The sequence below is a fragment of the Rhipicephalus microplus genome, chromosome 3 (genome assembly GCF_043290135.1).
Source record: "Rhipicephalus microplus isolate Deutch F79 chromosome 3, USDA_Rmic, whole genome shotgun sequence".
Classification (NCBI taxonomy): Eukaryota; Metazoa; Arthropoda; class Arachnida; order Ixodida; family Ixodidae; genus Rhipicephalus; species Rhipicephalus microplus.
In genome coordinates this window covers 282,403,416-282,429,283 of record NC_134702.1, presented here as the reverse complement: position 1 = coordinate 282,429,283, position 25,868 = coordinate 282,403,416, and the positions used below count along the sequence as shown (strand labels likewise).

General features: G+C 40.7%; 1 protein-coding gene across 3 annotated transcripts; it reads right to left on the bottom strand.

Annotated features, from left to right (window-relative positions):
- Window positions 1–9,697: 9,697 nt before the first annotated feature.
- Window positions 9,698–24,494, bottom strand: LOC142804295 (uncharacterized). 3 transcript variants are annotated; one of them, XM_075891068.1, is made up of 4 exons: window positions 24,161–24,492; window positions 23,561–23,639; window positions 18,558–18,753; window positions 9,698–10,878 (listed from the first exon to the last, which is right to left on the bottom strand). In XM_075891068.1, exons 1-2 carry the CDS (start codon window positions 24,347–24,349, stop codon window positions 23,589–23,591), a joined length of 240 nt encoding a protein of 79 aa, XP_075747183.1. In that variant the 5' UTR covers window positions 24,350–24,492; the 3' UTR covers window positions 9,698–10,878; window positions 18,558–18,753; window positions 23,561–23,588. The 3 variants fall into 3 exon arrangements, with proteins under 3 accessions (XP_075747183.1, XP_075747182.1, XP_075747181.1); XM_075891067.1 differs by lacking the exon at window positions 23,561–23,639 and having other exon boundaries at window positions 18,554–18,753; window positions 24,161–24,494; XM_075891066.1 differs by lacking the exon at window positions 23,561–23,639 and having other exon boundaries at window positions 24,161–24,494.
- Window positions 24,495–25,868: the final 1,374 nt, after the last annotated feature.

Genomic DNA, 25,868 nt, shown 5'->3' with positions numbered 1-25,868 from the left:
AAAGGAAGTTGCAAGGCAGCCTGTTCTAATGAAGCCCGTAATAAACATTTGTTGTGCTGAGTACTAAATCACTGAAATTCTTACATTACTAAGTCACAAGTGTAGTTGTTAACTATAGGTACTGTTTTTTTTCTGTGTAACAATAATTCTGGCTAAACTGACATATTTGCGTATGGTGCCAGTATTGTTAATAATTATTTCTTACCATTCTCCTTTCTTGTAAGTCCACTGCAGCTTGGGTCAAGCTAGCCTGCAGTGTTGTTAAATAAATAAATAAATGAGTTGGTGCTACACACTAACACATGTCTGAATCAAAATGGTGAACATGTAGAGATGTAGCTGGCATATGTACCTAAATGTTTCAAATGAAGCAGTCTTTATTTTCGCTCTGCGTTACTACTTCGCGACCAAACAGAACTTGAAAAATATATGTAACACAGGATGAGTGATTCTTGCTTTGACAATTAGCACAAACGTACTTGAATGAGCGAGTACTGTATAGACATAGGGCTTGAGAAAGCAACCAGGACAATGGAAGTTAGCATTTTGTATATGTTGTTAAAATCAGTTTAACTATTAAAGCACAATTACGTTCCAAGTTCTCACATTATTTTCACAGTCACTAGGGTAGAAAAGATTGTGTTGCATGGCCAGTGATTTTTTTCTCAATGTGCACGAGGTCAGTAAATATAGTTTAACCAGAGATCACTTAAAGTTGGAGAGCAGGCTACTATAAATAACCACGCAGAAATGAAAACGGAGAATGTGGGACTAGTACACGCGAACAATAATACATGCAATGTAATGCAGGTTTGTCGTCAGGAATAGCGACGTCGACTTGTTCATATTTATAATAATAACTCTACCGGTGTCACACCGGACATTTCCAGCGCCATCAGGGCCGACCCAATTGTGGCATTTTGATCGCGATCAACAGTGGCAACTACAATTTATGTCACTGTGCAGCCACTCATAATAGAGACATTTTAATCCAGATCGGTCATGATCACTATCGAAAGATCCCATGGGACACGAGCGCGCGGTATCAGGTGCCGCACGCCAACATACACAACACACGGACAAAATGTGGCACATAAAAAACAAAACACACACACACTCAACCACGTTTTTGTTGTGCCTTTCTTTGTTCATCTAAACACATGCTAGCGAAAATGTCATAGAAAATAAAATACAACTCCCCTCCATAAGCGTGTGAAAGCAGCTATTCTTCATGTACTTACCCAGCTAAATTTGCCGATAAACGCCTTTTTTGCCATATCGGCAAGGCTCAGCGAAATGAAGCGTTTTACGAGCTTGTCCCCAATGGCGCGGTAACCATCTACGCAAACGATGAACGTGACTTTTGGTGCACCCCGCAGTTCAAATGAATTTTCACGGTTTTGCTGAACCACATCAGTTTCACACCTGCCGCACAGTTTGGACAGACATAGAAGCTGCACGCAGAAAACGCATAAACCAGGTAGCACAACACTAGCAACAAAACCCATCGCACAACCCACAAGCGCCATATTCACAAATGACTCCGAAATAGGCTTGTCTTGCCGGTTGCGGTTAACCGATTTTCGCTAAGTTCACTTGAAAAACAAAGTCGAAGCTGGCGAAAAAGATAAAACCCATTGAAACAATTTGAAATTATTAAACTTACGCTTTTTGCACGGGTAAAATTCATGCAGAAAGTTTGATTGGTCTCAATTGTTTATTTTTTTTCACGCTACCGAAAATTACATTTTGGCTTCCATAGGGCGGCTGTCAATTGTGGTTGACTTATGGCTTGTAAACATCTGGTCGCGCAAAACTGCAAATGGCAGCTAAGCATTCTGCGATGATCCCGTTAATTTTCACTGACGCAGTAACAAACTATACCTACTTACAGCGGAGAGCATGTGAAAAAAAAAAGCTTTTGTGAACTTCACCAAGCTTCCCAGCTGATTATAGTTCAGCAGCATGCCGTGACGGCATACTATAACTGGCGTACATAAGCATACATAATCGCCAAAAGAACGCGACCAGTACACCCAACTTCGAAGAGGCCAACCGAGAAAAAACACATCAAAGTTAAAATTTATCTATGTTATTCTAGATCAACGACGAAAGCACAATGTGCAGATTTGCGAGACGTTGACTATTTTCCGTTCAATACACAGGGTAATGGTAGAGATATCATCGTCTGGGCCCCGTGATTAGCGTGTGGTGTTGTTTCGAAATTTTCGCGAGCCGTAAGTGTTACACAGATGAGTATTCAGCTGACCTTACTATATCTGTAAGCAATCATATATTTTTTGTCTCGTATATGCATATGCCAGAGCTCAGCGTAAGTAATAGTGTAAAAACAGCTGAGCTGTGAAGAAGAATTATCTTCGGCTAAGATGTGAATGATGCGTAAAGCTCTTTTTTGATGAATAACATGTAGCTTCTTTGTAGTGCCGCTTGTAGGAAAGACAATAGAAACGTGAGACAGCCTAACGCACGAGACTGGCCTGCACAACCCTCAGCAACTGTTCTGTTAACCAAACACTTAGGATATTAAATGGCTCGAACAATTTTTATGTTTTTAGAGCTGCGAGTCAGTTATTCCTGTAATAGCACATGCTTTACCCCATAGCCAAAAAGTACTTCCTCTCGTCTTAGCCACTGTAATTTCTAGTGCAGTTTCCCCAGTCACGCTGCGTTTTCGTTAATCGAAAATTCTACGAATATTACAGTACTAGCTAGCGCGAATTCTACGCGCAGATTTTTGTTGAAGCAATGCTAACTGCAGCCACATGCACTCTACAGTTGTAGAAACGTAACATTGATTTGCTACATGTTGCCACTAAAACTGCCAGTGGTCAAGCTTCGCGCACACCACTATGTACGTTGAAAGTTCCGCGAACTAAGCGGAACGCCTACAGCCAATTTACGACAATCGAAGCCTGCTGCACTGCATGCGCACAAACTTCGACCATAAGGAATGAAAACGAGGAGTGGGGAGATAGCCTGCGTGACTGAGGAAGAAAGCAAGGCTGCAGTCGCTCTTGATATCTACAGGCTTCATGTTTACTCTCTCGTCTTCAGTCTATTGATTCCGCTTCCAACGCAGACGGCGACACCGCATGACCCAGGAGCATATGCCTAGAGACCAGCTCTTGAAAACAACTGTAATATTGATGCCATAAGTGCATGGTCATCGGCAGGATTCTATCTTGGGAGGGGGGGGCAAATTTCTAGTGTAGGGGAAAGCACTGGTGTACCTTGGGTGAGTGCAAGTGCTGGTGAGGTTTGAGAGGGACAACTACCTCTTTTGTTCCTCCTACCGACGCCCTTGCATAAGTGGACGAAACAAAATGAGTAATAGGTACTCACAATCTTGTTATTAATAAGATAAACAAGAAACAGCTCAGTATGCTTCCCTACTTGACTCTTAGCTGGCGTAGGATCCAGTGTTACTCGTGAGTGCTAATTATTATTAACATACTAATGTCGAAGCGACACACAAGAATTCACAAGTCAGAAGACTCAATTGCCATCATATTACGAATATTGCAGCTTGCCAGAAAGTATTTCTTGCTTTTGTTTTATGAGTGTAGGACTTTCTTAAAGTAAACAAAGAAGGGTAACACTAGACGCTTCTCTTCAAATCTTTAGAGAATGAATTATCTCTGCAGTTAGAGCACACCTACATTTTTTGAAACCATGCTTGCATGGCATTGGAAGATTACGTCCCTCAATAAAATGAGACAGACGTCTTCAAATGATGTTTTCTACGCCTTTGAATGAACTCAAAACTTGCAAACAGAAAATGCACAAGTTTGTGTCACAAAATTATTCAAATCAGACATTTCAAAGAATGTATGGAAACATGATCATAAGATTCAAGGTAATCATCTTGCTTCAAGAATACATCCCTACTGAAAATTTCCGTATGTGCGGCTCCGCACATACGCCATTATTGGACTACGGAAAGCCGTATGATACAGAAAGTTCCGCAGATAAGGAAAGCCCAGGATGCGCAAAGGTCCACACATAAGGAAAGCCGCATGATGCGGAAAGGTCCACAGATAAGGAAAGCCGAATGATGCGGAAAGCTCCGCAGATAAGGAAAGCTGTATTAATTATGCAGAAATGAAATGACCATCCGAATCTAGTGCAAAGCAAAATAATGTGTAAATTGAATAGACGTCTGCATCTTGAGTACATGCAATACTTTGTACAAATCACAATATTTCTTAAAGATGCATGATGAGGGATTGAATCATCGGCATCTTCTCAATTGTCGTGATGCGGAAGCAAAGTTAGCTTTTAAATAAAACACGTTACAAAGCTACTAATTAACATGCTAGTGATCATAAATGGTGGTTACATTGCAACACATTAATGCAGTGTTCTATGCAAGACTTAAAAAACTTAAAAGGTTATTATTTGCCATGTAGAAGCATTAATATACACATCAGCCCTGCTACAATCAGTATATTTTTATATTTGTCTGTATGCTCCAGCTGTGAATAGCGACATTGCAATGTTGATGGTACGCAAATGAGGTGACTGCAACGTAATTTCACGAGCTCCACCTAAGGTACAGGATGGTGGCACAAAACACAATGTAACAGCAATTTCGGAACGAAATTTTAAACATAAATAATAATCATAGCACTGTGAAAGTGTGGCGCTGTGTTTCATCTCATGAACGCCTTGTGGAGATCAACGAAATGCTGCTTGAGGCTCCGGCACCACTGTAGCTTTGGGAGGTCACTGCCATAGAACCTATGTGTCCTTCGTAGACACCAGAAAATGTAAATATTTGGCACAAATACTGTCAGACACACAAGTTAGCACCTTAGTTCACATGCACAAGAAATATAACACACAGAATTAAACTGAAAATGTAAGGCAGACAATCCTTCATGTTATGCATATGTGAATATTCGAAGAAAAAAATGTATAAATTAGTTCTGCCACATGAAAGAAAACAGCATGCTTATCACAGTGAAAATACCTAGGCTGTTGCTACGATTTTCAATGGTAGAGATAATCTATTGATATGTCCTTATAAAACTATAATTTAAATGCTTCCTGCACCCTAAAACTTCAGGAAGTGCCAGTGAAAGCTCTCAATGTACATTTAGTAGTGCGTACTTGTACATTTGCTGCCTTTACACTATACAGTTTGTGCACAAAATTGGCATCTTGAACAATTTTGAGACGTAAAATGATGCAACTTATTAAGGTTAAAATCGCCATGAAAGCAAACAGGATCAGGCAGGTGCTGTTAAAAATCTGTGCAAGCCAGACTACTATAACCGAACTGCACAGAAATAGGGGAGCAAGAGTAACAAAAATTCGGCTGCTGACCCGCAGGTCACGGTATGAAATGCTGGCTGCAGCGGCTGCATTTCCGATGGAGGCAGAAAAGCTGTAGGCACGGGTGCTCAGAATTGGGTGCACGGTAAAGAACCCCAAGTAGTCAAAATTTCCAGAGCCCTTTACTACGGGGTCTCTCATAATCATATAGTCGTTTTGGGACGTGAAACCTCACATATCAATCAAGAATAACAGAAATAAACTGCCAACAGAAACGTTGGGTGCATGTGCTATCTGTAAGTGCTTACAACTTACTACATAGAGCATGCTCATTCCATTTAAAATACCGATATTGAAAATAACTGCTCTATCAGGAATGTAAAAGGTGAGGTAGAACTGAACGGCTCTATAAAAAGTGATCCTATTATGACATCACGTTTTCTTATAACAAAATTGACTAGGACCCTGAAATATCATTATGCAAGAAAAAATCTTTGAAAGAACAATCAAGTTTGAAGTCAAAATTTTTATTATGACTACTTTGACTATAAGCAAAAAATTGAGCTCAACAAGGCTAATATTAGTTTTTAAGGCCTATGTTCACTAGACAATGAACTATACAACAAAAAGCACCGCGTTCGTGCAAAGCACCACACAAAAAAGAAAGCAGACCTTTTTGTTATTACCTACAATGCCTTTAAATTGGTATTTTTACCTTTACTTGCCGCTTTTTATCTAAGTAACTGGTGTGAAACACTTTAGCTGAAAATTCACTGTGCCTCCAAAACCTGTTGGGTGAATCTGAATATTTAAAAATGGTGAAGCTTGCACTAAATGAGGCTCCACAAGCCTTGGAACAGCGAGACTGCATGACTCTTAGGACTACTTTGGTTACTTGTGTTTAGTTTTTGGGCCTAGGCATAAAGACAAGGGCTTAATTGAATTGCTGCTAACAAAAAAATGCTTTCGAAATTGCCCGAGCGTCAAAGGATGCTCAGACATTTGTTGTTTTTTCCATTGGGCCATTCTACACCAAACATTCATACTATACTGCCTGGCGACCATCACAGATATATAGTTTGAAAATTGGTGGTAATTTACTTTTTTGAAAACAGTTATTTGCTGAAATATTTGGAAGAGAAAAAAGTAGTGTTCACGTGGGTACCTTCAGAATTTCGCAGAATGTCATGGGGGTGTTGTTTGTGAGAAAAATTTTAAAGTACTGGTTTTTTTTGCGAAAATCGAATTGCTGAAATCGAATTTTATAGAATTTGATCTACATATTAAGTAAAGGTGCTTCTTTAAAATATTTGACGCCGAGTAACTAATGTGCAATTTTTCTGCTACATAAGCTTTGAAGAACTCAGCCAAACTGTTTATTGTTTGCATTTATTCTATGGCAATACTGGACTTTGTATGAATATTTGAGCCATAAATACTCACTCCACAGAAGGTATATTTCACACAAAAAAATAATGTTAGGTCCAGAATAAAAATATCACTATGTAATCGTTCTTTCCACATTGAGATGCAATTTGCACTAAGTGTATAGTTGAAAACTACTTTTATGTGTAAGTTGAAAGCAAATAAACAGTTCTTGTTATATGGCAAGTGTTATCATTACAATTTTGTTTCAATGAAGAAAATGATTTTTGAAGTCCTCTATTGAGGGCCATGGGGAACTTTGGAACGGCAGCTGTCGTATTTCAAATGTGAAAACAGCCATCATTAGGAAACTTCAAAAATTATTTTCTTCTTTAAAACAAAAAGTGTAATCACATAACTTGCCATTAAAAAGAGAACTGCTTTCTGCTTCAAATGTGGCAAAAAATTGCACTAATTTAACTGAGCTTTATGCACTACACACAATCACCTTTACTTAATACCTAGACCAAATTTGGTGTAGAATAGGCAGTATTTTTGAAATACTTTTTTTACAAACAACACCCAGACAACATTCTGGGAAGTCCAGAAGGCACCAAGGTGGCCTAATATTTTGTTCGCTGCGATGTATTTTAGCCTTTATGCCTTTTTCTCAATACAGTAGATGAGCACAATAGTTTTTTTTCAAAAGACATTTAGGATGGTTGGCAAAATGGCTGGGATGTTTGATGTGGAATTGCCTCACTGCCAGTATTTATTCTTCAAAAGCTCAAGCTATCACCTCTCTGTTACTGCCTTACATACAACGCCTGCATAGGAAAGAAAAAAAAAAGCAGGTCTGACAAAGTTCACAAGGCGAGATATTTTCATGTTGGATAAATTCATTACCATAAACAGCAGCAAAACATTCATTTTGAGTAGTCGAAGACACAAGCTATATACCAGTATACTAAGAGTCAAGTGCAAATTTTTCATTTGATCATGTGTGGTGATAGAGAGAAAGCACTTATACAAGACTGATCAGCCTGTAATTGAACTGAATGAAGTACAATGCACTGTTCAATCCAACACCACATAGGCATGTTTGCTATAGCAAAGTCATGTGTCATTGATTCATCCCTACTGAAAAAGTGCCGCCATATCCACGAAGTGAACGATGATGAGTGGGCGAAGCTCCGGAGGTAAACCTGGTAAACCATGAATCCTCCGTACATTTTGCCCACTCGATTTTATTACAACGCTCCTCCTAGCGTACGTCGCCGCACTAAATCGAACGACTGCCTTCCACCAATGACACGTGCCATATGTGACATCATTCCTAGATTATAACATCTCGCATCTTTCATCATCAACTACAAGTACCGCCGTCTAGCTTATAACATCTTGCATCTTTTCATCATCAGCTACAAGTACCACCATCTAATGTACACTGCAAGAACTAAACGAAAGCTGGCTACATCCAGGGGACGGTACCGCCATCTAGTGAACACTGCAAGAACTAAACAAGAGGTGTCTACATACAGGGGACTCACAGCCCACGCCTTAAGGAGCTTCGCCCCTAAAAACCTATATGATTTCATACAGAATCCGTATGCTTCAATACAGAGGTTACAGGGGTTAATACAGGAGCTGTGGGAGGACCAAATGGGGTATATAGGGCTTATACAGGACCCTTGTGGTGCTATGTAGGAGCTGAATGGGACCTGGGCAGAATATATAGGGGTATGTGGGAGCTATGTAGGAGCTGAATGGGACCTGGGAAGAACATATAGGGGTATGTAGGAGCTACGGAAATGCTATGTAGGTCGCATCTAGTACAATATAGGAGCTAATGGGGCTGAATGGAGGCCATCTATAGGACTTGCATAGCGCTCAATGTCACCCTTGAAAATGAATGTAGAACATGAATAGAACTTATTAGACTGAATATCTAGGCAAGTATAACTTTTTCTGGTATTGAAGTACCCAATTTTTTAACTTCTTCAGCTCTATTAGTTAGCTGTACACAACCTCAAGAAATAACCAATTTTAATTAGTATATATCATGAGATGCAAATATATGCTACAGCAAATTAGATAAGTATATCATATAATTATCAAAGTAATTTCATTTGTGATCACCTTAGTTGTATGCATACTTGTATTTGCACAATTTGTGTTACGATATTTATGCAGAAGATCATTCAAATATATTTGTGCAATGAATAATCCTTTCATTAAATTGGTAAATAGTAAATAACTTCCTATTATATACACAATACACAAAAAATATAACAGACTTTTCAACCTGAATTAGATTCCGGAGAGATACGTACACCTAGTCTCACTCACATGCTCTGGCATTGCCTCAAGGCACAAGGAGCCAGGATTACCAAGGAAAAGTGCGAATGATCTCTATGCACCTCGAATCTTGAGGCACAGCTCTGGGCTATCTATAAGAGGGCATGACACGGTCGAGGGGCAAGGCCTCTCACTTCTGACGTAGCAGCCCTACTGAAAAATCCTGTACAGATAGGACCCGTATCATACGATGTTATTGGATACAGGTGATACAGAGATTATGGGCCAAATGGGGGATGCAGGGATTACGGGCCATATGGGGGATACAGAGCTTATGGGGCATATGGGGTATATGGGCCATACAGGAGTTAAGGGTTCATGGGTAATATAGGTGATAGGGGTCCGACGAATTCTCCGGTCCTGCTGAAAATCATAATATAGTGCAAAAAAGAGAGAACAGTCACACAAAACCACACACCATATAATTTTAAGCAAGCATAAACTAGCCCAAAAACAAGCCCTTCTGCAGAACAACCCCGGTTACTTTGGGCAAGTAGTAAGGATCATAAGTCATGTTTGTCTAAGCATGGTAATAAGGCTATACCAGTTTATAGTGTAAAAAATATGAATATGCCACAATGGGCAATTTAATGGTGCTTCGAAAGTACAGTAGACTAAACGGGTGGAAGTGTTGTATGTAGTGTAGTGTCGGGACATTTGAGAAAAACAAGACAAATATTTTTGCATCCTCGAATTTATTTATATGATTACTATAACTTACTAAATTCTTTACTTATTTGTTTAACTGTAAGTTAAAACATAAAGCAAAATACCATAAAGAGTACTAACACAAAATTTTGTGGCTAATATAGCCTGCCACATTGATTCCCTTGAACGTACATATATCTACAAATTGGATGAACAATTATAGCTCAGACGGCCAATTATATGAATATTAAAGTTTGCGTGCCTGATCCAGTGCTATATGCCACATCTCGCTTCATTGAAACACTGAAAGTGACCTGAAGCTGAGTCCCAACTTCAAGGTGCCACCATTGTTGCTGAGCTCAGAGTTGGCACGGCTACATTATTGACATCATAGTCGTTATTGCTTTTGGCCACACTTGTGCTAGCAGGCTACTATTCAGCGACTGCTGTGTTCATGCCTAATGTAAACATGTGGAACGTAAGGATGCCTCAAGAAAATCTTTGCACCCGAACGAGAACGATCAACTTGACGACAACGACATTGTGCTGCATATGCAGCAGCAAAACAATGTGAGCACATAACGCAGGCAGCACAGAAGTGCGTCAGTGTTCTGTGTGTAAAAAGAAAGAAGAACAATACGCCATGGTGGGCCATCTCTTAAGCCAGAAGCACCGAGCGGGAGCTGTTTGCCCCAGCGCCTTGATTACTGTGTCGGCTGTCACCGTCCACTTTCAATATTGATAGACCTGCTGTGCAAGTGCTACTTACACCTGGAAGCCCCGTTTTATGTGTACCATTTAGCACACTAGTTGGCATTTGTTGCATTCCGTGGCTCGTGTTCTTAGAGCTGTGCCAAGCTAAAACTAGTCTGTAATAAACAGACAGCAATTGTCCATCTGTCCCATGCTGCAGCAAGCAATCCACCACATTGTCACTGATTGGCTGTCAACAATGTTAATATTGCAAGACAAAAATTTGCGTCAGTACCTCTTTAAGCAATAATCACAAGCCACAACCTCCAAATTTCTCGCTGTCAGAGCCCTGTTCAGGGGCACTTGTTTGTCCTCTTGATGCACAAAAACTCCAATGCGGGGCTACTATGAGGCTCTTGTTCTGAAGCTGAAGGACACTTCACAGGACGTTTGTAGCCTCCTTGCATTACGACCGCAGCCAAGCCCACTGCTCCTTCTTCTGCCTCTCAAATGAACCTGCAGGGGAAAAATGTCTCTGTTATCCTTCTTTCTGGTGTGTGGGAGTTAACATCGTTACACTCACCCTCAAATTGTGGCTTTAACACTTGAAACTTACTAGCATAACTACTTCAAAAAATGAAGTTTCAATAGTGAAAATTGATCCACGAGGTTTCACAATATTGAATTCAAACAGCTAAATAGAAGGTCTCACAGAAGAATATGCGTGGAGCTCTAGGCACGTGCATGAGTTGTGATCTGTGGCCTTAGCACAGCATTTAGAAGGGCACATGTCTTTTCTACTGAGAACAAAAAATGGGGTGAAAATTTGAAGTAAACAATAAGTAGGGATACGCAAATATTCATATTTTTGAATATCTTTTGAATAATATTTGCTATTTGATTCAATTCGTACAGCAAATTTTGCTATTTGAACTATTATAACTTACCAGAGACAAAAAATAGGGTCAATGTCTGACTGAAAGTTACCCTCCAAATTTTTAATGTTTCACCTCATCACACTCGTATTGCATGAAAGCTGAATTTCTGGCTCTGCTACGGTCGCAAATGTACTGACTCTAGAAAAGGCTGATTCTAACAAGGAGAAGATAGGTGTGGCAGAGACAAGGGCTTACTTATACTGCTTTTTGACCTGAAATTTGATCAACTCTTTGGCTGCATGAAATCGTGCATTGAACACATCTGTGCATATATAAATTCAATTGTGCATTGCCTTATTCTTTATAAGGCAACTAGGAAACGCTACCCTACCAACACTTATCAATTTTGCGAAAAGGAAGACTTTTATCTCATAAGAATAAACTTTGGAAGCCTCTCCAACTTTTTCTAGAATTTCACATGAAGTATTTGAAAAAATTCTAGAACTATTCGAGAAATTTCAGAAAAATATTCAATTTGCACACACACTTCAATATTAGAATTCACTTTGGCACACATACTATAAAGTTCAAGAGAAGTGGGAAAACCAGAAATAGCTGAGCATTTTATCGCACACTCCTGCCACAGAGAATTATTCTTCTTGTTCTTCAAGCACTTTGATGATGTTGAAGCAGGCAAAACCATATAAAGCATAGCCAATTAAGGGCACACTTGCACCAGAGCGACCTTTTCCTCCTGTTCTTTGAGTGCCTTGACGGTAACATTTAATGTCCAGCAATTTAAGGGCCTCGATCATCTACTGTCATCACTTAAATCTTTTTCAAATTGTTCTTATAAAGTGTAGCAGATGGCAGATATACAGGAATTAGGCATGCTAAAATGGGCATTTCTTTCACAAATTCAGTATAGTATACACAACACTCTCCATGAAGCAGTTTAAGTGGCCCAGCAACCCTTTTTGAGCATGGTCGGAAAATGCTGCCGAGGGTAGTCGAGGCACCTGAGAGCATGTGAGACAGACATGATGGGGCAACACGCAGCCTGTAATTCATAATTTATTATCAGTCACCTGAAAAACGCTGTTTCCCCTAAACAAATAAGGTTCCAAATTCAACTGACTGCGCTTCAAGTGCAATGTGTACAACCGCAACAGGAGGCTGCTTTATGCCCGTGCACATGTTCGTGATTACACTGAGAAGAAGCCCCATGTTTGAAGAAAAAAAAAGGGGGGGGGGGATAAAAGAGCTCAACTTCAGGACGCACGTTGATAAATAGGCATAGCTTCTTGTCCCCCAGTCATCCCCTCCTGCGTGGCCTTGAGTGAGCTCACTCGAACGAAAGGTGACAGAAAGCACGTAAAGTATGTGACGAATTCCTGTAGCTCCGATAGTATTTCGCAGATTGCAAAATTTTTTGCAACAGTCGATTTAGGATGAATTAAGTTTCTCTAATGAAGACATTTGATGATTACTTGGAAAGGCTTTTCAGGGCTTCTTCATTACAAGGCAATGCGAACATGTGCCTGTAACTTGAAGGTAGGAACTCTTCAACCTGATATGGTTTTGTTATGGCACAACGTAGTCATTACAATTCCAGCTTCCAGTTTTAAAATTAGTCGACCTGTTCCAAAACTTTACCCACTGTACAAACCACACCTTTATATCAGTAAATTGTCCAAAAATGAAAAAAATACAATTATTATGTGAGAAAATACAGTACATGGATATAAAAACGATAAGTGCAAGCTGCAGGAGTGTAAATGGCATATTCAGGCTGTATGAGGAATGTCGTGGAACTGGTAGAGATGAGTATTAATGCATCAACAGCAAACAAAAATTTAAAAAAAAAGCAAAGCTGCCCACTTTGTTATTTATGAGGGCCAGAACTGTAAGCGGCAGTCCCCCCCCCCCCCTGGGTGCTGCCCTCCAAAAAGCAAAAAAAGTGGATAGTTAAGTCAGCCATAAAATAAGGTGCTTCCACACAAGCATGCAACCACAGCTGACACAAATGAGTACTTAAACAGCATTAAAAAAGAAGCCCCCAAGCATAGCCCCTAATGAGCCCTTTGCAGCTACACGAGCTATCAACAGCTGTTTCTCTGAAGCATGCATGCTCCTGCACCCTCCTCTGAAAGAAGGCACCGCGCAATAGCCAGCATGCTTCACACCAAATGCTGGTGCAAAAGCCCCCCAAAAAAATGAGAACTCAGGACACAATGTCATGTAGAAGCTGCTACAGTGCTATGAAAAAAGCATGCAAGAAACTTATTCATTTCAAGGCTTTGCCTTTGTTTTGCTATGCATGGATGAGTCATGTCAATATTCCTCGAACCAGGGTGCAAATGGCAACTATTCGCACCCTTGTTCAAGAATCATAGCAATTGAGAATCGAGATTAGCAGTAACCTCTTTTGGATTCAATCTCACTTAACTCTACAAAACAAAACGCTGGTTAAAGCAAATGTGAGTGCTCCCAAGAGTGAAGGGTTTTTTTGCTGTTAGTGACCAATGACCAAGTCTGGTAAGTCAACTTACGAGTCCGTTAAAATATGATTATCTTTTTCACCTATAGTTTCAGTGCTCCATAAAAGCAATATATTGCATAATAGGTGCTCCAGCTGGCACTTTGCAGTGTCTCGTGGCAGTGTAGCGGCCTCCCTACACATGAAATCGCGCCTTGAGCTCTCAGTTTTCACAGCTCACACATATCTCAATGCACAAGCATTTGTTCACCGACTCAATATTTATAGCTGAGAGGCCAGAACTACAAGACGGGGGGGGGGGGAGTCGAGGTTCCTTGACATGCCCTCCTGTGAATTTCTTCCCGGGACATTCTCATAAAATATCTGAGGTGCCATCTCTATGAATAGAGATTACCTTAATGGGTTGCAGTCACTATATAAAGGTCTGAGATTGAAAGGTTGTAACTGGAGCACCAATTATGCAACACATTGCTGTTAAGGAGCATTGAAACCATGTGTGGAAAAGATCATCAACTGGAGCACCAATATTGCATCACATTGCTGTTAAGGAGCATTGAAATCTTGTGTGGAAAAGATCATCATATTTTAACAGACTCGGAAGTCTACTCACCAGACTTGTCAGACTTGCAAGGAGCAGCGAGTCTGAGTCCACTAGTAAGGCCTAAGGAAAAAATATATTTCATGAGTGAGCGTGAATGATTCGCAGATTTCTTTTTAACCTATGCAGGGTGCTGCTCAATATAAGCACGCAGAGACGAGGTAAATGCAGAAGTGGTTCAGCTGGTAAGGCAATGTGTTATGATATAGAAGAGTTTTTCGGTTGTCCAGAGAAGTGTTACATTATTAAGTAGTACCATCGATCATCTTACATCGCTGCCGAGAAAAACACTGACCAGAAAAAATTTGAAACAATGCAGTGTGATGTTCTGCATACAAAACAGCTCCTAATAGCACCTTAATAGGGCATCAGTCAGTCGGTCTATGATGAAGATTTTATAGATGATGCTGTGCAGTTACTGAGGAGGTGTTTTGAAAGAGAGTCTCGACAGTGAGGAGTAACAAGTATTCACCGACTGCAGCAGGGGAGCTCCTGGTCAATACTGCAGTCTACATGGAGGGACTAGTCGGGCTGGTGATGAAATCATTGCTTGAAGGATTGAATATTCTGGAGTGCCTGAGTTTCATGCTTGCGATGAGTAATACTTGATGATTGTCTCACCATCATTGTTAAACCCACTTGAGTTGTCCAGTGATTTAACTAGCCATTCATTTAGAATAAAATATTGCAATGGCAATTATATGGACACTTTCAACAGCTGCTACCATTGAACATAAGGGCGCAGTTATGAGTGCTGGTGCGTGCTATTTGGATAAATATCACTACACGGCTTGTTTACGAGGTGTGCTCTCAGCACTTTCTATTCGTTGAGACTACCGACAGCACAAAAACCCTCTCACTCTCAGCAGCACTGACATTGACTTTAACCAGTGTTTCGTTTTGTGAAATGGAATCTGAAGAGTTAAGTGCTAATCTTTGTGGAGCATTCCCATTTGCTCCTATTTCCTTCATTGCTTCGTACTTGTAACAAAACTCTGAGCTAAGACTTTATCTTTGGACCCCAACCAGCATTTGCTGGCGTGCTAAAACAGGGGTACAACAGCCGAAATAGCATTTGGAGCAATTTTTGGAGCAGCAAAATGTTACTTTTGGAGCACTAAATTCCAAGTTCGGAGCTGGTTATGGAAAAAAAGAACATGCATTTTTATCACAACATAGCGAATTTGGAGCACTATAAAAAAAGGTGGCTTACATTTAGAGAAAAAGCATGTATAAACAATTCAACATAACCTAAATTATGTAGTGTGAGCATACTATTTACTACTATTTCAATGAAGGTAGTATTTTGAACCACCTCGCTAAGGAACCAATGATAAAGTCCATATTAGCGTTGACTGCACCTGTTAAATCGATTGACAAACTCTGAGAATTTCAATATCAATCTGCCGATATTGTGAGCTTGAAATTTGGAAGATTCGTAAAAACGAGAAGTAAAGGTGGTGAAAAAAAAATTGGCGCACAATTTAGTTTATTTCTGTAGAGAAGCATAAATGTCACACACTGCTTCAAATGATTGACAGTAGCTTATTTATACATCAGTAATTATACTGGTACTCAGAATTTAATGGTGTACAAACGCATGAGTAACTGAGCAAGATGTGAAGTGTCCCAGTATCGCGAACAGCCCCTTGTAAATCTCAACACGCTTTTTCGCAGGCACCGGTCTAGTGCGGCAAAGGTGACTCAAGCAGCTTTAGAACTCATAGTAATAAGGGCTGCAGCGCGAGCACGAATGTGCTAGAAGAAACAGACAAAGTCGAGGTACGGAAGGCAAAAGAGGACAACACGAGCGCTGAACGAAAGTCAACAAATTTTCTTACCGCTCACCACCCCCCTCCCACCCACCCTTTTCAGCATGGGGCTGTGTGCCGCTTCGGCTACCTTGCAAGACGAGTTTGACCAGATAAAGTAACAACCGCGCACCCCCGTTGCCCCGGAGACGGTACTAGATATCTATCGCCAAGACCGTGAGAAGGACGCAGCTTCCAGCCAAAATTTGTTATTTGCCACTGCTAAGGTAATCAACACTGGCATTTACAGCACGTCGAAGCCTTATTAAGCCATATCCGCGTTTCTGGCAAGAGAACTTACATTTTCCGCGAAGGGTTGGTGCAACACATTTTTGTTTTAAAGTTCTGCCATCCCGCCGATACGTATCTGTTGTGGTCAGCGGACCGATAGACATGCAGTGTTGTTACTTTATCAGGTCGATCACGTCTCACGAGCATAGGGTGGGTGGCTAGATTATTTTAGGTATATTCTAGGCAGTTTACTTCGGGTTTGCACGCTTTTAGTGATGGTGCAAAGCTGCAGGTGGCCGACATGGCCTGCATTGCTCACCGCAATTAGTACACCTGAAAAAAAATTGAGGCTGGCTGGGCATTTTGGCGCAGCGTGGTGCAATTTTAACAATTTCACGGGTTTGGCCCAGCTCGGTGCAACAATCGGGAATTGTATCAAATTGGCGCGATTGGCACAGCTGCTGCACCCCTGCTAAAAGGGCCTGATGTTAAACTGTTCAAGCTTTAGCAGTGCATTTTTGGGGATGTTAAGTCAGCCATTGGAATCTACCCGGTCACTGCCTCCAATTAAGGGGTAGCGACAATAACTTTTCTGCTCTATGTATCTACTTTGCCATTATTGAATATGACAGCTCTGCGGGTGTATGTAAACACTGCCTTACTTCAGAGCACTGTGTTGATTAGAGAAGACCGGCAAGTCCCAGACTTCCACGTATTTTTGAGCATGTAATGATAGCAACAAGAAGTTTATACTAATTTGTTCAGAGCCTTGCGTTCTACTGACCGAACCAAAGTATGGTTTACTTTATTTAAAAAATTGCATTTTTTTGCTCCTGTACATGATTTTGGACATTTTGCACACTTTCTTTAAGATCAAATGAAAGTTATTCTAAAGGATCAAGTTCAGTTCAGTACACCACCATGTGTTGCTTGAGTACGTGCACAAACAATCAGCATGACATCTTTTGCCATTTTAAAATTATCATACTGACAGAACAAAAAATGTCACTTCGAGAAGATGAAGTTCTACTTATGCAATGAAAATTGCACATTTTTTTTCTGTGCTGACCTATTTTTTTACTGTGCCACCTTATCTATTTCACTGTGTCTGACTTCGGTAAATGCCTAAACAACACTAGTTGGACAGCTTTTTCTTTTCGCTAGAAATGCTAAACTTCATGCTTTTCGTCAATTTACAAAGAAAATAAGCTACAAATATACCATATATAAAAGGGCCATTTGCTTTCAGGTCGCTTTCTTCAGTTGAATCAAAAAAGATACGCACGATGAGGACAATACTGTAATATGTCAAGCAAGCGCCCCACCTAATAAGCAAGTTCCATCCTCTCTCTTTCAGGATATTTAAAACATGCACGAACAACTGAGCAAGCACTCCCCCCCCCCCTCCGCCTTTTTGCCATTTCTGTAGTTTCCTTCACTTCCTTTATTTAGAAGCGCAACGAGGTTGCAGAATCATAGTGAATTCATGCATATTTATTAAAGTGTATCAGTTTCGTTGGAAGCACATGCGACTTTTTCACCATAATCTTGATTTTTTGATGCAAGACCGAGCAAGAACCCCCCCCCCTCCAATTCTCGTCACCTTCACCATAGTGGGAGCACTCGCTCAGGATTGCACGGTACACGAAAATTGTAGAAAAAGAATCTGCTTTCATATCTGGTAAACAATGAAAAAGTACTTTCTTCTAACGTTTGCTTACCCTGCTTCCTTCATACACAAAATTAATAACATAACCCTTACAAATATTATTTAGTTCTGTAGCAAGGGAATATGCTGCCCGCTAATATAGTGAACTGCTCTTCTGTCAAATTTATGAACAGAATTCAGAACTTATGTGAACACCTGTATACTATACAATGTGCATATTTCTTGCTCTTACTTGCTTTGTACATAAGTTCGATTTATTTTCCTCACATTTTTGTGTATTCAAGTTCAACCCATTCCTGCATTGGCCCGAGAAGGGGCCTGCAATATTGTAAAATAAAATAAAAATAAGCTACTTTGAAATTCACATAAACTTGGTTCCCTACACTGACAGACACACGTAGTTTCAACCTTGTCCAAGAAGCATGAAGTTGGCAGACTTGTCAATTATTCTGCCCATTGGAAACATCAGTGCTATTGAAAGCTAAATTTCTTAACAGTACACACTTGCCTGACAGCTTCTTCTTGAAGCATGTGAAGCCCTGTCAAGGTGAGGCATCATTGGGAAGGACTGTGGTAGCGGCTCAGAAGTTGTAATACTGGTTGTGATGCAGCAATGGCTGAAGTGAAATATAGGTCGTGGTGGTGGTAGCAGCAGCTGCAGTGTTTCTGCCGAAGGTGCCTGACCTGGAGGATATCACTGAAACCTAAGGGGTGACAGATAATAGGCATTAAGAAATCATGAAAAATAATGTTCACTACATTATAGAAATTTGCAACTTAGAGTAATGGACAGCTGAGCTTGTTGGTAGAGATTTATGTTGGACTTCTGTGAACATAATAAGCGAGAAGCGTAGCATGTAAAGGGTTTTTCGTGGGTAGTACCTACATTCACAGCATAGCTCAGGGGCTAAAAAGAGTGATAAACAGATACAACATAAATGCATTATGGCCACCAATAGACTAGGTACTAGGCGAGATATAATGTCATGCTGAAAAACATCGAGAGGGGACAAGAAGCTGGACTCACATTTGTTTCGTAAACACACCAAAAATTTTGTTGATTACCATACAGGCGTAAAGTAACATGTTCCTTTTAGCTTCGGCCATACCTACATAGGGAAGATGGGCCAGTGTTAACTATAGATGAATGAAAAAGAAGAGAGCGCGAACTACAGGCTCACCGAAAATTCTATCTTTAAATTGTCGAAGGTGTGTTGAAAGCACAGGCCGACCAAAAAAAAAAGTGAAGCTCACTCAATCGCAAAATGTATTTACACATATGGCTCATTCAGATTCTCATTTATGGCTCAATCCGAGTTTGAGTGACTCGGCTTGTGAGGGAGTTTGCCGACCTATGGCTGAGAGGGGTTCTGAAGTCTGCCATTCCTTTCCTCCAAAGCCTCTATTTGTTGCTCAATCCACTCGTTCCATTGTAAAAAGTTTCTGGAGGAGGCTCAATCAAACAAGCTTCTAATTGCCAGAGCCATCTTACAGGGCTCTTTTTCTTTCTTGAATCGCTGCCTTCTGCGACTTTTTTTTTTAAAGGGGTGGGGTGGTCTTGGGAGTGTATATATAAACCCAAAATATTACCACTCAGTAGAGATGCTCTAAATGCCATAAAATCCAGAGTAAGCACTCCTAACAGAGCAAGCACCTTCCTACTTTCTTCAAGAGGTGCTAAATAAGTAGCCTCTTCTCCTCTACCACCATCTTCACTGTTTTCATTTGCCGAGTGAATGCGAAATAAAGCCGTGTATGCATGGGCATTCAAGAAAGTGCTTAGGTAGACGCACAGATGTGCATTTTTTATTCTCAGTGATTCTTCCACTTCCACGTTAAATATTGACCGATGACTGAGCAAGAGCCTACTCTTCAAACCTTGTCGAATTATCATTCACTCTCCAGGAGCACTTGCTGAGAATTTTTCGATAAACACAACATACTACAAAGTCTGTACTTTCCAGTTACACGTACCTCAAGACTAGTGTTGCAGTAACTACCTAACTAAGTCATATATTACTTCATAGGTAGCCATGAATATTCACTTGAATATCATACTGTCTGCTGTGTTGCTGACCGCAACAGCTGCATGTGCTCCTTAATTTATAACTATGCAATAATTGCACATCATATTTGCAGACTGATGCTTATGCAGTGATCTAGCCACATGAATTTATGCAAATCATTACAAAATTAACTGCTTCATGAACGTAACAAACATAGAGTCAGCATGAGTATAACTTGAGAAGCTTGCTTTGGCATGTTGACACTCCGGAGATACATTTCAGCTCATAAAATACAATGCCTACATTTTTCAAAGTCAAACTGGCCTCCGAATAAAAAGCAATTAAAATTTCATGATGCAACGCATATGTGTTGTACGATTTCTTTAGTGTGCCAGTCTATCTTATGAGGTCACAGCTTTCAGTTCTTGATGCAAAACCCATGTAAGCATGCCTCGGATAAGTGTGAAATGTGTGCTAGAATTCAATTTCAGGGTGCTGAGCAGTGCAGTGCAGCTGAAATTCATCGAATATTGAGCAATGTGTACAGCACCACTTTCAATTCATGACAGCAAGGCACTGCAATAGTGTAGGAAATTAGAAGCATGATGTACAATATTTACAATGCAAACTGACTGGGAATGAAGCAAGTGTAAAACTATGATTTTGTTGACTGAACGGATCAGATAATTCGGTAAAATCATGGGGTCAGAATTTTTGGGCTGAGTAATTCATTTCCCAAAATATTGCAGTCAGCTCAATACAGCACAGATGGTATACCATGGTTGGACACAGAGTGAGACTCTAGTGCTGCAAACTGCGTGCAGTCAGTTCCTGAAATGCTGACTGGTCATGAAAACAAAACGATAAACCGGTGCCATTTTGACATTTCTCTGGCACTACCATGATGTACTCCAGAACTGAAGGTGCAATACAAACAGTGGAAGCATTCCGATGAGCGCAAAGAAATTCAAGTGAACCTTCTTTAAGAAGAAGTGCATGGCTGCTGTGTTTGGGGAGATAAATGGTGGTGTTTCCTCGATAAAATAGGTGAGGCTTAAACCCACAAAGACTCATGAGATTTGCCATCTGCATCGGCTCCTAGTTAAAGATATTCGTGACACGCTGTTTCGCTGGCCACGCTTTTGGAGACGTAGACAGGGCTTTTCTTTCAATTGTGTTGAAATCTAGTCATTTGCACAATCATAGTCGGCTGTGCAGCTGTCGAAAATAGTGCCGAACGGGAAAAAATGTTCAGATTCCCTTGGAACAAATAGAAAATTGAAGGAAATTTTGTGGAGAGACATGGTGAGTGGTATATGCCTAGCGTAAGGTGAGTAATATTTATCGACAATCCTGCATGGATGGTTTCGTTTGACACATTCGGTATTTATGTACAGGCGCTCCAAGCAAAGGCAGGTTGACTACGTGCCATCAACATATTGGCACGTCGAAAGAGAATCTAAGGCGCCAAGACTGAAGTACAAAAGTCGTTTGGATGTGTAGTTTTCATCAGCACAACGACAATCACTATCTACACAGCTACGACAAGCATACGGCATTTGTTTTAAAATGCACGGCCGCTATGCAACGTGCAGCCAGCTCTGAGCTTGATACAGAAAACAGCAAGACAGAGCAGCCAACAGCCACACGATATCATGCCAGGGGTGACACCGTGGAATCCACGGCACCAATTGCAAAGATGTATACACAATTAGTAGTGGTTAAGAAGGCGACGACTTCGTACCAGTTGGAAAAAATGATGTGTCAGTAATGCTATGTAGACAAGAAAGGGCGCTCCACTATTCTATATATAGAACAGGTATACAATGTGTTGCTAGTGATTTCAACTGTTCCTCCAAGCATTCATTACGTAGTAAATTTATTCATACCTGATCTAGTGCACATGCGAGCAGGACAGGCTTAACAAACACGGTGCCTGACTGTGAGGTGAGCATCGCCTATACCAGCTTGTTCACAAAAACGATGCAATGCCGAAACGCCTAAGAAGCTCGACTTTACTAAATAAAAGTCGATGTCATTCATGAACATTTGAACATTTTACCAGGCCGTCACCGCTGAACACGTAGTTTTAGTAACATATGATACTCATTGCACATGGTGAACGTTGATACAAGATACTATATATCCAACAATCTGAGACAGCGACAGAGTGTTTCAATTGCAAAAGCAAAAACAGCTGAGCGCCCTCACTGAGGCAAACACGCAAAAATAAGCACATTATTCGGTGATGTGCATTATTATGCAAGTGTAAAATTAGTTGAAAGACGTGACAACCAAGGCCACGCCACTTAAAAGAAAACACATAATTGTGATAGCACATACAGTCGGTTGTTTGCCACTTCAAATGAAAATATTATTTGGCAATCACAGCACATGCTTCTCTTTTGTGGTCAGTCGTAGGTGCGGCCATGCTATTGTGTGCTAGAAATTTGCAGCATATGCGTCGGGTTACCATGAAGAAAGCGAGTGACACGGATAAACGCCAATACTCAAGGAGTGATGCAGCACGCAGAGAGCCATTTAAATGGTAGCTGGTGCAGATGGCATGAATCCCATGAGCCTTTGCAAGTTTATGCCTCACTTATTCATGGGACATGGCATGACCCTCACTGCAGTATTGTAGGTCTAACTCTCAAATGTCTACAGAGCGCAATTAAGAATAAGCAAAGAGAGACATAAGACACTGTCTTTTTTTTCATGACAACAAGGGGCCACAGAGGAAGCAGCGGAAAGTTCAGTCGCCCAACACCATACAGACTCAACTTAGCTATCTCTGATTGCCATATTTTTGCTAACATGAAATGCTGGCTAGGAGGTCTGTGCTTTCACCCAGTCCTGTTCTTCGCTCTGCTGCTTGATGCAGACTCGCTTACTGAACTTCTAGGCGGAGAGTAAAGGAAGTTGCAAGGCAGACAGTTCTGATGAAGCCCTTGATCAACATTTGTTGTGCTGAATACTAAATCACTGAGACTCTTACATTACTAAGTCAAAAGTGTGGTTGCTAACTATTAGTGCTGTTCTTTTTCTTTGTAAGAATCATCCCGGCAAAACTGACGTATTTACGTGTGGTGCCAGTATTGTTACTAATTATTTCTGTACCATTCTCCTTTCTTGTAATTCCACTGCAGTTTGGGCTATGCTAGGCTGTAGTATTGTGAATAAATAAATTAATGAGTTGGTGCTACACACTGTCAAATTTCTGAATCAAAATGGCAAATATGTACAGAGGTAGCTGGTATATGTACCTAAACGTTTCAAATTAAGCAGTCTTCATTTTCGCTCTGGTTACTACTTCACGACCGAACAGAACTTGAAAAAAAAATTGCAACATAGAATTAGTGACCCTTGCCTAGCCAATTAGCACAAATGTACATGAATGAGCGACTATTGTATAGACGTGCGGCTTGTGAAAGCAACCAGGACATTGGAAGTTAGCATTTTGTATATGTTGTTAAAATAAGTTTTACTATTAAACCACATTTACCTTCCAAGTTCTGACGTTCTTTTCACAGTCACTCTGGTAGAAAAGATTGTGTTGCACGGCGGGTCGTTTTTTTCTCCATCTGCACGAGGTCAGTAAAAATAGTTTAATCAGAGAACACATAAAGTTGGAGAGCAGGCTACTATAAATAACCACACAAATGAAAACGTAGAATGTGTGACTATTACATGCGAACAATAAATAAATGCAATGTAGTGCAGGTTTGCCATCAGGAATAGCGATGTCGACTTGTTCATATATTAATAACTCTACCAGTGTCACACCGGACATTTCCAGTCCTATCAGGGCCGACCCGAATGCGGTTTTTGATCGCGATCAACAGTGCCAGCTACAACTTAGGTCACTGTGCAGCCGCACATAATACATTTTGATCCAGATCGGTCATGATTGCGATCGAAAGATCCCCTGGGACACGAGCGCGCGGTATCAGGTGCAGCATGCTAACATACAGAACACACGGATAAAATGTGCCACATAAAAAAATAAAACACACACGCACTCAAACATGTTTTCGTTGTGCCCTCCTTTGTTCGCCTAAACGGACGCCAGCGAAAACGTCATGGAAAATAAAATGACACTCACCTCAAAGAAGGTGGACATCCCTGTAATAGCAGCTCTTCTTGATGTCCTTACCCGGCTCACTTTGCCGATAATGGCCTTTTTTGCCATATCGGCAACGCTCAGCGATATGAAGCACTTCTCGAGGTTGTCCACAACGGCGCGGTAACCGTCTCCGCAAATGACGAACGTGACTTTTGGTGCACCCCGCATTTCAAATGACTTCTCACGGTTTTACTGAACCACATCTGTTTCACACCTGCCGCACAGTTCGAAGAGGCATAGAGGCTGCACACAGGAAACGTTTAAATCAGGTAGCACAAGACAAGCAACAAACCCCTTCGCACAACCTGCAAGCGCCATATTGACGACGAAGGACTCCTAAATGGGCTTGTCTTGGCCGCTTGTCGTTAACCGACTCTCCCGCAGTTACAATGAAAAAAAAAAAAACTCGAAGCTGGCGAGAAAGAGAAAACTCATTGACACAATTTCAAATTCATAAACTCACGTTTTTTTGCGCGCATAAAAAAGCATGCAGTAAGTTTGATTGGTCTCAATAGATTTTTTTTTTCACGCTACCAAAAATTTGTATTTTGGCTTCCGTAGTGCGGCTGTCAGGTGGTGTTGACTTATGGGTCGTAAACATCCGGTCGCGCAAAAATGCAAATGGCAGTTAAGCATTCTGCGATGATCCCGTTGATTCTCATCGACGCAGTAACAAACTGGACCTACCTACAGCGGAGAGCATGTGGAAAAAAAAAAGCTTTTTTGAGCTTCACTAAGCTTCCCAGCTGATGATTGTTCAGCAGCATGCCGTGACGGCACACGTTAACTGGCGTACATAAGCATACATAATCGCCAAAAGAACGCGACCAGTACACCCAACTTCGAGGATACCAACAGAAAAAAAAAACACATAAAAAATAAAATTCGTCCGTGTTAATCTAGATTAACGACGAAAGCATAAAGCGCAGATCTGCGAGATGTTGACTATTTTTTGTTCAATAGACAGAGTAATGGTAGAGATATTCTCGTCTGGGCCCCATAATTAGAGTGTGGTGTTGTTTACAATTTTTTCACGAGCCGTAAGTGTTACATAGATGAGTATTCAGCTGACCTTACTGTATCTGTAAGCATTAATATATTCTTTATCTTGTATATGCATATGCCAGAATTCAACGTAAGTAAAAGTGTAAAAACAGCTGAGCTGTGGAGAATTATCTTTGGCTAAGTTGTAAATTATGCGTAAAGCTCTGTTTTGAATAAGGTGGAGCTTCTTTAAAGTGCTGCTAGTAGAAAGAACAATTAAAACGTGAGACAGCTTAACGCACGAGACTGGCCTGCACATCCCTCAGCAACTTTTATGTTAACCAAACTCCTAGAATTTTACATGGCTAGCACATTTTTTATGTTTCTAGAGCTGCAAGTCACTGATTCCTGTCATAGCGCATGCTTCACCCCGTGGCCAAAAAGTGATCCCTCTCGTATTAGCCACGACAATTTCTAGTGTACTTTTTCCAGTCACGCTCCATTTTTACTAACCAAAAATTCTACGAAGATTACGATATTACTTAACGCACATTCAACGCGCAGCTTCTTGTTGAAGCAATGCTAACTGCAGCCACATGCACTCCGCCGTTGTAGAAACATAACATTAATTCGCTACATGTTGCCACTAAAACTGCCAGTGCTCAAGCTTCACGCACACCACTATGTTTATTCAAGGAGCCGC

Excerpts from the sequence above, each read along its gene's own strand:
- LOC142804295 (XM_075891067.1), bottom strand. The coding sequence starts at position 24,349 with ATGCGGGGTGCACCAAAAGTCACGTTCGTCATTTGCGGAGACGGTTAC. Across the intron at positions 18,754-24,160 it reads GGATGTCCACCTTCTTTGAG|GTTTCAGTGATATCCTCCAG; the intron begins GTGAGTGTCATT and ends GTCACCCCTTAG.